The 15,409-nt window shown below is 37.2% G+C and overlaps 1 protein-coding gene across 1 annotated transcript in view; it reads right to left on the bottom strand.

Annotated features, from left to right (window-relative positions):
- The window catches only part of LOC149832643 (5'-adenylylsulfate reductase-like 5), a 32,039-nt gene extending 23,646 nt beyond the window's left edge, over window positions 1-8,393 (bottom strand). The window contains exon 1 of the mRNA XM_090014627.1: window positions 7,925-8,393. Coding sequence (XP_089870753.1) covers window positions 7,925-8,140 — 216 coding nt within the window. The 5' untranslated portion in view covers window positions 8,141-8,393. The remainder of the gene's footprint in view (window positions 1-7,924) is intronic.
- Window positions 8,394-15,409: the final 7,016 nt, after the last annotated feature.

The following is a 15,409-nucleotide window of genomic DNA, read 5'->3' as shown; positions in this document are numbered from 1 at the left end:
GTAGCTATTGCCACCAATCTGGTCCAACATGAAAAGGTGAAACGTGTGGAAATTGATCAGCATTTTATCCGTGAATAGGTAGAGAGTTAAGAAATTCATCTCTAGTTCCTCTGAAGTGAAGATCAAGTAGCAGATATATTCACCAAACCGCTCTCTTCCTTGCGACATTGGTTTCTTAAGAGCAAATTATCCATGTTTGTTCAAGATCCATGCACAGTTTGAAGTAATGTGTTGTAAATGTGTAATATATTAACGGACAGATCTATAATTGTCCCCAATATTTACCATTCACTATAAGAAAGAAGGAACGTCCCAGTCTGGGTTAGGACCTCTAGATTGTCTCCCATCCTTTTCCTTTTCTCTTCTTTTCTGTGTAACAGGGCACACAGTCTTCACATTCTTTACCTTCAATCTCAAAACCTTCAAGTTAATTCATATAAATTTGTTTTTCCAAGTCACCATGCAAGTTGTTTTAACAAGTTGCTCTAATTCCAAATCATGCATAGAAAGCAAGCAAGTAAAACACGAATAGAGCTATGTTTCACTACAAGAGACAAGACATCATTAAAATCAATTCCCTACACTTGACTATAGCCCTTTGCAACTAATTGTGTCTTATATCTTGCATCTTCCAATCCTGAGATACCTTTCTTTTTTTTGAAGACCCATTTGCAGCAAACAATTTTCTTTCCCTTATAAGGCTTCACAAGCACCCCAAGTTTCATTCCTATGGAGAGATTCAATTTCTTCATGCATAGCAACCAACCACTTCGCATAATTTGAAGAAATAGCCTGTGAATATGATGATGGCTCACCAATATCAACTCTTTTTCCAACCAATAGGATATAGGCAACTATATCTGCATAGTCATATCTCTGAGGCGGCCTAATATCTCTCCTCAGTCTCCCTTTAGCAATAGTATATTGCTCCACCTCCTCCTATTGAGCAGTTTCTTATACTTCAATATCACTGGACAATTCAGTTGAAGTACCATGCTTAGGTCTACAATCAACAATTTGCAACTCTACCGTTTCTACTGAACTTTGCATGTTATGTGCACTTTTGTAATAGAGTGAGAAGATGATTCCTTTTTTGGATGCAACATAGAAGTCTCATCAAAAGTTACATCCCTACTAATTATAAACTTAGGAGACTTGGATTATAACACCACAATCTATAGCCCTTTACTCCTTATGCATAGCCAAGGAAGATACATTTATTCGCTCTAAGCATAAGTTTACCCTCATTCACATGAGCATATGCAGGACAACCAAATATTCTTAAATTTGAATAGTCAACAGGGCTACCGGACCATACCTATTGTATGGTCATTAATAGAAATTGTTTCACCAAATAGCACACCATATTAATAGCTTCTGCCTAAAATACCCTTTATCCTGTGAATTGCAGTGCTGAAACTAATCCTTTCCAGCTTTCCTATACTCTAGCCACACAAAAGACCTATCTTACTCGAGACAGTCAAACCAATCTCACTCATATGGCCTAGCCTCATATGCCATAACTTAGTAATATCAGTCTGGAACCTTGCAATACAAACTCCCAAGTTTTCTGCCTTCCATCACAATAAGAGCACCTTTACTGATTTTCAAGTACTTGCACCCATTTGCATCAAGAGTATCATCAAGAATCTTAATTTGAATTGATCCCTTACCAACAACATTACATGATGTATTGTTGCCCATTAACACAACTCCACAAACAACAGGTTCATACGTGGAGAACCAATCCCTATTGGGAGATATGAAATAAGCAACCAGAATCAAGAATTCACTCATCCTTAAACCCACTTTTATCTTCACTCACTAAGAGAACACCAGCCTCATCATCTGATTGTGCAATACTAGCTTCTGCAGTGGTGTTATTCTTTTTCTAAACTTTACTATCATCTTTCAATTACTTGTTTTTCAACTTAAAGCATTCAGACTTGATGTGACCCTTATTATGACAATCATTACAGGTCAAGTTCTTATGTTTTGACTTAGATCTTGACTTATGATTGCTATTGTTCACATCTCTCTCCTTAGTCCTCCCCTTAGCAACCAAGCCCACTAAACCATCTTCACTTTCATTAACAGTCAACTCTTCATCAATTTTTTCTTTGCTTGTAAGCTTGGTCTTAACTTCATCTATTGTGAGGGATTCCCTTTCATAAATGATGGTATCTCTAAAATTCTTATATGAGGGAAGCAAATAACACAATAATAAAAGGCCTTGATCCTCATCATCAATCTTAACATCTATATTTTTCAACTCCATGATAATAGAACTAAATCTATTGATGTGAGATTTAATGAGTGTATCTTCAGACATACAACAACAACAACAACAACAACTACGCCTTCATCCCAAAACAATTGGGGTCAGCAATATGAACCAAAAAGAAATTCATTTTTCATTTTGGGTCTTCCACATGAATCCTTTTCCTCCAATCATTTCTATCCAACGCCATGTCCTCGGTGAGGTTCAAAGCATTCATATCCTTTCCTATCATCTCCATCCAAGTCTTCCTAGGCCTACCCCGACCTCTTTTAACTAATATATTTTCCCATTTCTCCAACCTTCTAACTGGAGCATCATTAGGCCTTCGCCGAATATGTCCAAACCACCGTAAACGATTCTCTCGCATCTTATTTTCAATGGGTGCAACACCTACCTTCTTACGTATCTCTTCGTTCCGAATCTTATCTTTTATTGTATTTCCACACATCCATCTAAGCATCCGCATCTCAGCTACACTCATTTTTTGAATATGATGTCTCTTGGCAGCCCAACATTCCGTACCATATAGTAAAGCGGGTCTAATAGTCGTCCTATAAAACTTTCCCTTCAACCGCAATGGCATTCTACGATCGCACAGCACTCCAGTAGCACTTTTCCATTTCATCCACCCAACCTTTATCCTATGATTTACATCTCCATCAATTTCTCCATACTTTTGAATGATGGATCCCAAATATTTGAAATAATCATTCACCGGTATATCTTGCTCACCGAGCTTCACTACACTCCCATCTCTACTTCGTTGCTTACTAAACCGACATTCCATATATTCAGTCTTACTCTTACTCAACTTAAAACCTCTAGCTTCCAATGTCTGTCTCCATAATTCTAACTTAGCATTAACCCCAGCTCTAGACTCATCAATCAAAACAATATCATCAGCAAACAACATACACCACGGTACATTTTCTTGAATTGATCTCGTAAGTTCATCCATCACTATCGCAAATAGGAAAGGGCTTAAAGCAGATCCTTGATGTAACCCAACCGTTATCGGAAAATTGGTTGTCACCCCTCCACAAGTGCGGACATTGGTTACTACTCCTTCATACATATCTTTAATTATACTAATGTACTTGAGAGAAACACCTTTCTTCATCATTGTCCACCAGAGAACATCCCTAGGTACTCTATCGTATGCCTTCTCTAAATCAATAAAAACCATATGCAAATCTTTGTTCATCTCTCTATATCTTTCAATAAGTTGTCTAAGAAGATGTATAGCTTCCATAGTTGATCTTCCAGGCATAAAACCAAATTGATTCTCCGATATCATGACAACCTTCCTCAACCTAGACTCAATCACCCTCTCCCAAAGTTTCATAGTATGACTCATGAGTTTTATACCACGATAGTTTGTGCAATCTTGTATATCACCCTTATTCTTATATAAAGGCACCAAAGTACTCTTCCTCCACTCATTAGGCATCTTATTTGTTTGCCAAATCAAGTTAAAAAGATTTGTCAACCATTCTAAACCTTTCTCTCCCAAGCATTTCCAAGCCTCGATAGGTATACCATCTGGGCCAACTGCCCTTCTTGATTTCATTTTCTTCAAAGCCTCTGCAATTTCTTTCTTTTGAATCTTGCGCATGAAGTCACGATTTATCTCATGAAAAGGAATGGAGAAGTCTCCAAGATCTTGAGCATGACTATCATTAAATAGCTTATCAAAATAATCTTTCCATCTCTCCTTAATCTCCTCATCTTTGACTAAAACCCTTTGCGTTTCATCTTTGATACATCTAACCATACCCAAATCCTCCGATTTCCTATCTCTCATCTTTGCAAGCCTATAAATATCCTTCTCGCCTTCTTTGGTATCCAACTTGTCATAAACCTCCTTATATACCTTAGCCCTCGCGTTTCGAACAACTTTTTTAGCTTCCTTCTTTGCTATCATATACTTCTCCAAATTCTCATTATCACGACTCTTACTTAGATTTCTATAACACTCTCTTTTAACCTTAATAGCTAATTTGACATCCTCGTTCCACCATGATGTATCCTTACCTAGTGGTGCACCGCCTTTAGACTCACCCAACTTCTCCCATGTATCTTCAGACATGTGAAGTGTAAATAATCGTTGCTTTAAGATCAATAATTTATGAGGCATTTCGTCAAATACAACATCGCTAACTTCTCCCAAAGATCAGCAATTGTTTTCTCCATGAGAACCTCTTGGAGAACATCATTCATCAAACAAAGTTCAATTGCAATTAGGGTTTCTCCATAAGAACCTCTTGGAGAACATCATTTATCAAACAAAGCTGAATTGCAATGAGGGGCTTTGTCATCCAACTCGTTCTAGTCATCATCGGTCATGGTGAGCCTCTCATTCGCCTTTCCAAACAGCACCTTCTTCAATCTGGTCTGAGTCAGAACAAGCATACTCATTTGCCACAAACTGAAGCTCATGACACCATCAAAAATCTTAATATCATACTTAGTTATCAACATTGTGAAAGCCCTTATCGGTAAAACCACTTCGATACCAGTTTGTTATGGATAAACCACAACTAAAATGAAGCAAACCACAAGATAAAGAGGAGAAAACAAGAGAAGACAAATGATTCACATAGTTCCACACTCAAACCTACGTCCACGGGTGAAAGAGGAGCAAAAATCCACTAGCAAGATGTAAGAAAATATAGAGGCAAGATACAGCTTTCAAAACCCTAATCCCCAATACACCCGAAACTCTCATGCTCAACTTGCAAAAAGAGATAGCTATACATATGACAAAGGGCATAAAACCCTAGCTGGTACAAAGGAAAAAATTACAAAACTAGACAGGTCAGGCCTAACGACCCAATCCCTCTGCTACGATGCTACGACCACAAACCCCCATCGAAAATTCTCATTGTATAGTCAACAAAATATTTTTGGATTGGGTCATGGATCGAAGCGGGTCCAGAATTCAAGACACCCACTACAGAAGTCATCCAAACCAATATCCGTATCATACTTTTGTCCAATTTCTTTCTTGAGAGAAATTCAGCTAACTAAATAGGCATCTAACATAAATAAACAAGCACATATTCAACAACCTAAATAAAAAACAGTTGACTTAAGGATGCACACCATACTCATCTTGCTTAAAAAAACAAGATTATATGCCTCAAAGAATAAATAAAGAAGAAAAAAGTGACGTCAAATATAGAAAAGGCAAAGAATACAGAATAAAATACATGGCCAACATTCAATAGGCCAACCCGCCAAGATTGTACTTCTAACAAAAGTAAATGAACACAAAAAGATATGCAAGTCATTATATGGACATGTATTGTGAATTTGTGATAACATATTGAGCAGCATAAGCTGCCACTATTCAGCATAGTTTCCTCTTTTCTTCAGGTATGAATAAGTGGAATCTTGAGATGCCTTGAGAATAAAATATATAAAGGTCCACTCTAGCAAATGGATGAAAGTACAAATGCAAATCACTTGATTGACTTCGAAAGAGGTGTTGGAACAGTTGGTGACGATAACAAAGACCTTTATTTACTTGTCTTCATATTTGCTTGTCTATGGTTTTAACCAGTTCTTCTACAAGTTCATCCTTTACCGATCAGCTGGTAAGTGGTAACAGACAAAATAGATTCCTCCAACTTCATGACTTGGAAAAATAAGATCATTCTTTTCATCAATAGTCACAATTTTGGTGGTGGGGTGGGGAACCTCAACGTATCTCTGCCTTTCCCTTTGGAATTTTTTTCCCAGCAAGGAAGGGGAAGCCTACCGAGGGTATTTTTATGATGAACCATAAGTTTTCTTTTGGGGGGTTGGGGAGGAACCATGAGTATGTTAATTGGTGGAAGAATGATCAGCTGGTAGCGGCATACAGCACAGTCACTTTACCTCAAAAAGTTTCTCTGCTTCACTTCACCTACAGTAACTTTTTTATTGTATACTTCAAAGATGACATAACAAAAATAAAATTGGTAGCAGCTTTCCCATTGCCATTGGCTTGCACGTCCACCTTTCCTTTACCATTTATCATTATCTTCCTTACTTAGCCATTTCACTCAACTAGTGCTGGAAAGAAAACCCCACTTTTTTGTGAATGGATAAGGAAACCTGCTTATCATACAACTTCCATTATTAAAATTTCTTCTAGGATCCACAGATGGAGAAGTTTATTGAGAGAGACTTGTTCATCTTTGAAGACCACATAACATCCCTTGTCCTAACAAGAAAACCAACCCATATGAGAGGAAAGGATTTATTTAGGTACAAAAGTCTCAAGAAAACCCACTTTGACCCTTTTTTTAGAGAATTTGTCAAAAGTGACAAGATTTTCTAGACAAAGTTTCTCCATGTCCACTAGGGACATGGAAAAATGTGTGTCACCCATTTTGGAAGAAGTTTTTTCTTTCTCCAAAACTTTTACCTACAATCAACAAGGCATAAAAAATTTCTATGGAGAAATAAATTTAGGGTAAACTTGCTGATGAAAATAGTTTTTTCTCTAGCATGCAAACAAGGCCTTAAAGACCAACAGGTGAGAGCAAGAGTGATTGTCTAGTTGTATTACCTAACATTTCCATTACTAATGCTAATGATTCCTCAGGTAGTGCTTAAAGATTTATCATCCTATCCATGATGGTTACTTGGTTGTTTTCCTTTAGAATACGAAAGATGCGATGCAGTCTCCAATTCATAAGACAGTAAGCTTCTACAACTCCTTCGCTTATTCATTGACGTTTTACAGCTTGTAAAAGAGCCGTTGAGGGTTCAATAATAGTCAAATAGGGCACCCCATCTATACTAGGGGAAACAGATAATACTAAAGCAGAATAAAATAATCCCAAAGAACAATATGTGAGATCTGGAAAATTGAGTTTAAGCCAATCGTGAAATCATAATGTAAAATGTGGGCCTTTAGCGAAGACTAGTAAAAAGCCTAATGAGTGTATTTCTAGCCCATCCCCCTTTCTCCAACGCGCAGAAGTATTTGTTTCTCTCCTGCACTACACCCCTTCTCCAACGCGCAGAAGTATTTGTTTCTCTCCTGATGATCATTTCTTCAACTTTGGACACAGATTATTGTGTAGACATTATTTACCCAAAATTATAACGTTATGCAAATAACTTTCCAAACTCAATCACATAATAAGTTCAAAGAACACGAATTAACCCGTTGAACTTAATCTGAATGCATTGCATCAAAAAAAAAATTGCCGATTAGATTCTAATGGAACTCAGAAATGAAGGAATGACCATATCTGCACACTATCTACTTGGCCAATAAGATGATGAATACAGCTGCACAGTGTAGCAAAGAATCGCAACAAACAACAATCTGCTTAAAACGTTACTTAAAAAGCCAAAAGAAGAAACGCATTTATCATAGAATTCCGGGAGAAATTCATCAGTCGTTTTTCATAAAAGAAAGCGAACACGACAATCCGATTCAATTCCTCTAGACCCAGCATTGGATCGACAACTGAATCATCCCCGTTACACTAGTGATACAACAAAGGGCTAGGAAGAGGAACAACAAAGGGGATTAACCTAATCTCATCCAGATAAACAAATTGAATCACAACGGAAAACAAATGCAGATAATCGAGAGATAGAGGGAGAGAGAGAGAAGGAATGAAGGAAGAAAGACGGTACCTCCAGCGGCGTGGCAAGGAAAAGAAGGGGGCATTGGCGCGCGGAGACGACGGCGTCGGCGAGCGATTGGGCGGCGGGGCAAACATCGGTATCGGCTGCAGACGCCGACGCCGGCGATACACCAAAACAGGAGACGACCACAAAAACCAAAACGAGGGCGACGAAATCCGCAGACGGACCGCGACGCTGGCAGAAATCACGCATCTTCATCACCATCTTGTCTCACGCACGCACTTGTTTCACTATCATATCCTGCAAACCCTAACCCACCAACAGCTCCCCCTCAGAAAACTGGATGAAATCGGCAATCTCTCTCTCTCTCGAGATGCCCTTGCCCCCTCGACTCCTCTGATGATGATGATGTTGTGTTGGTCCTGTGCCTGGCAGTATCACAGACGACGTCGGTTCGCGCACAAACCCATTGATCCTTCTGCTTTTATTTCGCTTTTTGCCGGTCCCAAAATCCAAATGGTAAAACACCACCGTTCTTATCTTTATCGATGGACTAAAGTGCCTTCGTTCTTTCGAAAGGACACGACGCGTCGGCAGCACCATGCCCTGCCTAATTGGCGTCACAATGACACGTTATTTGTCGTTTGGAGACGTGTCAATATGACACAGTGACACGTATTGAGATTAACTATTATTTTTAGATGTTATTTTATTGCTTTTTAATAATATTTCAATAAAAAAATACTATTGTCATATATTCAAACATCAAAGAATAGCTTTTTATATATCAAAATATTCAAAAAATCTGTGTCATCGTATTTTATCTTTGAAAAAAAATTCCAACATGCGTGTCAACTCGAGTCACATCGTACCTGTATCTTTGTGACAGCCTAAAAGCCGTATGGCTGGTAAATGGGGGCGAGCGAACCGCGTTCAAACTTGGCATGTTCTTGCGGTAAGCTCATGGCAAGCCCGAGCTAAACATCTGAGTTCGATTTGGCTTGTTGGCAGAAAATTATATTTTTAAAAAAATAATAAAATAAATTTTGGACTTTAAATCTATTGAACTAAGTTCGAGCTAGCTTGTTTGCAAAATAAGTACATTCTTTCAAAGTTGTAAGCAAAAGATTTTGAACTTTAAACTCATTGCTTGCAAGCCCTTCAATCATCTACATTGTGTAATGTAAAATATGAGTAATGCTATCATGTTACAAGAGCACCCACATCCACCTAATAGAAAACCATGGGTATTTATCATATAAGGATGTCGTTGCACCTACGAGCTTCCCATGGAAACTATCTCATGCATTTGTGAATTTTTCGTGTTTGTGAACTAAATATGTGAATTTCTTATGTTTGTGATCATGAAAAAACTATGGGCAATTTACAAAACATCTAAAATTAAGTAATATCCAACATGAACTGAAGTTAAACATTCACAATTCTATCAAATTTATATTCAATGTGTCAAATCTACATCCTAACAAACAAAATAAAATATTTATTAATAAATTATTCTATCAATTTATTATCAAATTCACAATAAAAAACAATAATAATGCCTTAGAATTATCCACATCTCAGCTTCCTTAATAAGGTCATTCTGCACCTTATCGTCTGATGTCTCTTCCTACTTCGCATTTTCTTTGGCCTTTGAACCTTTTTGGTTATTTGTCTCCTCCTTGACCATATTTTGGCAACCTTTTTTTTCTTCTTCTTCCTCAGGCAATTATAAATTCTAATCATACACTTATAGTTTATTGCATCATTTTGGAAACACTTCTTATAGTTTATAGATATGACTATTTGTGGGTCTTCAAGAAGAAACGAGCTCCATCTCTCATTAGTTTTACATTGATTATGTGTTGTGCACATATAATGTTAAGTAGTTAATTTCTATTAATCGGTAGAAAGACAAAAGGATTATCGCTTTCAAGGCTCATTGATAAATATTTGGGTAAGGTAAATGCTTTCTGGGAGTCTCGTTTATGCTTTCATGTTATGAATGTGGTACGATTGAAGTTTTTTTATGAATCATTATAGATGCTACACGATCAATATATGTGACACATTCTTTTAGATTTAAACGAGTCTATATACAAACATAACAAACAAATAAATAAACAAACATGCAAACCTAACACTTACATCACTACTCAACATAGTGTCTTCGCATAAATCATATTTTTCTGGCTCTTTTTGTTGTTGCGCATATTATTTTTTCTCATCAACCTATTTTCATGATCAATTAAATTTAAATATAAACATGTATATGTTAGTACCACTTGTTATATACACACAAAATTTGTTTCATTCATTGTATATCTTACCACAATTGAGTTGGGTCTTGGGAACGGGGATTTGTTTTCCTTTCTATTGTTATGTTTTCTTTTATGTGTATACATCACGAAATACCTAAGATATACATAGAAAATATAAGATATTAAAATAAATCATTAAAAACTTTAAATAAATACAAAGAAGCAATTCATTAAGCAAATACATATTTTGCAAAAATAGGTACCCAAATATATTGTTATTCATGATTTTGCCTGTTGTGGTGAACCTCACCATATATATTCACTTGTATGGCACAACATAATTCTGGTATATTGTTTGTCTTTTTACCTTAGGTCACTCTGGTCTATGAGTCACTTTTGGTAGATAGACAAAAATAGAAGTCAGTGGAGTATTGTGTGGGATATTATCCACCATCAAAAGGAATGGATACATACGATATACAGTTCGATACAATTCAATTGTGAAGAACTTATAGCAGAAATTCTCTAGTAGAATGTCCTCATACAAAATGCATGTGATCACATGTTCACATCAAATCCCACTAATCTGTCACTCTTCACAAGAGCATAGATGGTTCTTAAGAACAATATTGTAACTGTAAGATCAATTGAGGGGTGAGTATTTAAGTACTTACTTTTTGTATTTTGTTTTTGTCTCACTCAACATTAAACATGGTTCCATGAATTCACACATGATCTTGGTTAGAATTTTAGGGTTTTTTTAATTAGTATATCTATGAGTGATGTTTGTTAGTATATAAGGATTTGATTTTTTTAATGAGACAAATGTTGAGCTATGGTTTTAGATTTTTTATTTATGTTTTTTCTAATTACTATTAGGCATGAATTCATGAACAATGAATGCTTGGTTCTAGTTGGAATATTAGGTGTAACATTCCACATAAATTGAACAATTTCAATCTTGTTTCAAAACCCAAAAAAATTAAAATTTTAATTTTGTTTCATTTGCTATAAGTTTTACATGTCTCTCAAAAGTAATATGTCAACAAGTTCATCTAGAGCCACGTTCCAACTGTTTCAAATATTAGACGACACGAATTGAGAAGGTGTCAGAAAGTAGATCCGCACCCAAATCAGCAAAACACAAGAATCAGGTACGTCGATTTCTTCAAAATCGACCCGAACAAAATCGATACCCAAGAAGGGTTGGTCAACTGTGGCTAAGTGTCTTCCTCAGTCTGGACGTACTCTGAGAATACCCACAATGTTGCATGGTTTTCAAGGAGCTTGATTCCCAAGGTAGAGTCAATTTTCATGAGGAAATTGATACAAACAAGGTGAAAATCGAAGAGAAAGGTGGAGAAAATGAAATCCATGCCTACGATGCTGAGGAAAATGAAATCCATGCCTATGATGCTAAAAGAGATGACACCAATCAGTTGTGACACAATTCTCAAGGTTGAAAGTGTCACAAATTCCAAGAACAATCAATCTTTGTGAAATCAACTAGGAGAAAAGCTAAAAAAAGAAAGAAATTAGGCGAAGAAGAAAGATATGGGAAAAAAGAGACGACGCAGATCCTAAGAGAATTGGATGGCACAAATCCCAATGTTGTCGGCTACGGTGAAGAAGAAGAGAGATGGGTTTCTTTCTAAAAAACCAAAAGAGAAATAAGAGGGATGGGAGTGTGGACCTTGACATTTGAAGAAAAGGAAAATTAAGAGGGGTCGGGTGCCCTAGTAGGCTCCATATGACCCATTTCCAACCCTAAGTGCACATATTCCAAATCGGGTCCGGTTTGGATCCATTTTGTCTCAAAAGCCTAAATCGAGTTATGTATTGAATTAAATATTAAAATAAAAATTATAAATCTCATCTCCATGTATATTATTTAAAAATTAACATAGAATAAAATGAAATTCTATGTAACTGTTAGAAACCTCGTAAAAAAATCCTAGTTGGGTCGACCCATTGGGTCCAAACCCATATGGACTATGGGTCTATAAAAAAATCTAATTCTTTTACTAAATAAAATTCTATCCTTTTCTAAAATAAAATACACTATTTAATCTTTAAATAATTTATTATTTTAGAATTTTCTTAATTTCTAATTATATTCTATTAAAATATTCACTTAAATTATTTTTTTACCAAAATACCCTTTTGTTAAAATTTCTTTCATAAGCTATCAAAATACATCTAGTTAGGCTCAAAACACTTTGTTAAGTTAAAGACACACTTAATATATAGTTTTAATTATAAATTAACTAATGTTGACAGTTAATTGTTTGAAATAATTTTAAAAAATCCAATTATACCCTCATTGGCCAAAAATAAGTAAATGAACATGAAATTCATCCCTAAATGAGATTTAAAAGCCAGAAACAAATTTATAACTTGGGATAAAGGTGTTTACTTTATTTATTTAAAATTCTCAAAATTTAAAGGTTTTGCATTAGGGGTCTTTTATCAATTAGCACAAGTGCATAAGTTATGATGTCAGTAAGAATTATTTGGTTTTCTTATATTGGCCTAAATGTTTAGTTATGGTTTTAAGGTTTTTATGTATTTTTTTCTTTTCAATTAGTATTAAGCATAAATTCATGAACTGCTTGATTTTGGTTAGAATATTAATGCCTTTTTTTGTTTAATAAAATATCATAAATGATCTTTCTCTCTGGGATTTGCCACAACCCACTTGATCAGGCAGACAACGTATCCTTTTTTCTATGTTTGTGTCTATCCTCATTTAGACTTCAGGCTCCGCCCTTGATTCCATGTCATCAGTGTCTTGGTCAAATCCTCTCAGTTAACATGCTCTTTGTCCATATGAAAGTACACCCAACTTCGGTCTTGCTGCAAGAGCCAAGCATTCATGGGCTTCCAACTCTTGTCACGAGTCACCCCTAGTACTAAATGAGTGCAACCCACCCTCTGTTCTTTTACATTAGAAATAAAAGGGAGAAAGAAAGGGTTGTGCTTCTATTGAATGACGGAAATTGGGATCCTAAGAAATAGGATCATGAGCTTGTCTCAAGGAATTGTTGAGATTACTTTGGTTTCCTTTTTTCTTGTTGTGCAAACATGGAATATGAAGAACTTGGCTTGCCAATATTCTTTTGATGGCCAAGTTCCTTAATGAAGTAGGTAATCCTCGCGTAAGGTCACTGACACCAAAGCCCTTACAGAGCCCACCAGTGAAAGGCACCTGCACACCAATGGGAGTTGAACATTGGACGGAGGGGTCAACACCTTTTTCCCGAGGCCTACCACCACTCCAACGACCAGGGGTGCACAATGAGCCGAGCTAGCTCATTCTCGCTTAGATTAAAATCTATTCAAACTAGTCCAGGTAAGTAAACGAGTCGAGCTTGAACAAAAGTTGAGGCACATTAAACAAAATAAGCCGAGTTTGATCAACCATTAAAACCCGTTTAAGCTAGATTAAGCTCATTTTGTAGTTGTATAATGACAAATATTAAGACACATATACTTTTTATTTCCTAAAAGTCACAAAAAGTGGTTTCACCCAATGGGTAAGTAGGGATGGCAGTGGACAGGGGGACAACGGGGCTCCGCCCCACCTCACCCCGTTTGGACCAGGGATGAAGGGCATGAAACAGGGATGGAGGAGTGGATGAAGGTTAAAATCTATCCCCGTGCATGGATGGAGGCGGGGATGGGCTTAAGCTTTTCCCCGCCCCGCTCTATCCCCGTCCCAATCCCTGCCTAGCCCCACCCTGCTCCTTCTCCAATCCTTTAAGGGATGACTATAGACTAAGGAGAAACGGGGCCCCGCCCCGCCTCACCCCCGTTTGGACCGGGGATGGAGGACATGAAACGGGGATGGAGGCAGGAATGAAGGTTCAGATTTTGAAACGAAGCGGGGGTTGAGACCTTGTCCCCCGCCCCCACCCCGGTCCACTGCCATCCCTATGGGTAAGGCATTTGTTCACTTGTGTGTGAGGTCAGGTATTTGAATGATGCTATTTAGGCTTGTTTAAAAAATGTTTTTGAAACAAATCAACTTGGCTCGAGCCGAGCTTGAATGCATACTTTTTTGAACGAGTCAAGCTTTTTGAGCCTTAGTTCGGCTCGAGCCTATATATATATAATTTGTCGTCAGCATGAATTCCAAGGTGTTTTTAATCCCCTCATTACATAAAAAAATAGTCTGTATCCAAACAGGATCCTACAAAATTAGATGTCCTGGAATAATATCGCATGCTAAACACCACAGCAGCAATTTGGGTCGGTAGAACATTTGACCTTAAACCCACAAGCTTCCCAGCCAGGATCAGGTGCCATCACATGGTACACTTTGAGTGTGCCTCTACACCTGGCTGCCCTCCATCTTCGTCCGGCAGTCTGTCAGTTGTGAGGCTCAAAAGCAGATGGAGGGCAGCCAGGTGCAGAGGTAAACGTAAAGTGTACCATGTGAGATCCTGGCTCCAAGCTTTCATTCCTATTCCGACAACTGACAGAAGAAGAGAGAGGAATTGGTAAGTTCTAATCACTCAGTTTGTGAGCCAGAGGTGAAGGGAGATGGCATTTAGGGGGGAGCATAGTGACAAATATCGCGAATCTCGCGATAATATCGCAAAAAATTGCTTGAAAGTTTAAAACGACAATTTCTCACGAGATTTTCAAAATATTGCGAGAATTATGAAAAAAGCATAAATACCGTGATTTAAACACGATATTTACATTTTAAACAACTATTTATCATGAAAAAAGCATGTATTTTTATTTTTAAATATTTTTTATTAATGTTTTCTTATAAAAAAAATTTATATTTTTAAATTTGTTTTTTATTACCGAGATTTTGCCGAAAATAATGCGAGATTTATGAAAATTTTTCAATTTCTCGTGAGTTTTTGAAAAACGAGAAATTGCCGATAAAAACGTTTGTCACTATGTGGGGGGGGGGGAGGTGGGGGAGTTTGCATGACATAGAAACTGGGGTTTTTCCGTGAAAACTCATCTGTGCATTTTTGTGGGCCCCATCATGACCAAACAAACTGGACCCTCCTTTTCCTCATATAAAAAAGAGCCCAAAATCCGCAAAAAAACCCTCACTTTCAGCGAAAAGGGTTTCCGGGGTAGCCCCATTCCGTTTCTACAAAAAGGAAAGGGTGGCCGTGACACGCAAATGCCCCCTTACTGATGGGTAATTAATACCACCTACCCTACAGGTTTAAGGGAACCCCAATTTGGGAGGTGAGAATGGTGCTGAGAGGGGAGATGGACCATTGAACACTGATCCCATCAT

This window comes from Nuphar pumila, chromosome 7 (genome assembly GCF_984573655.1).
Source record: "Nuphar pumila chromosome 7, dmNupPumi1.hap1.1, whole genome shotgun sequence".
NCBI classification, from domain to species: domain Eukaryota; kingdom Viridiplantae; phylum Streptophyta; class Magnoliopsida; order Nymphaeales; family Nymphaeaceae; genus Nuphar; species Nuphar pumila.
Note: the sequence above shows the minus strand (reverse complement) of the source record. Positions and strands in the feature narration are given on the sequence as shown.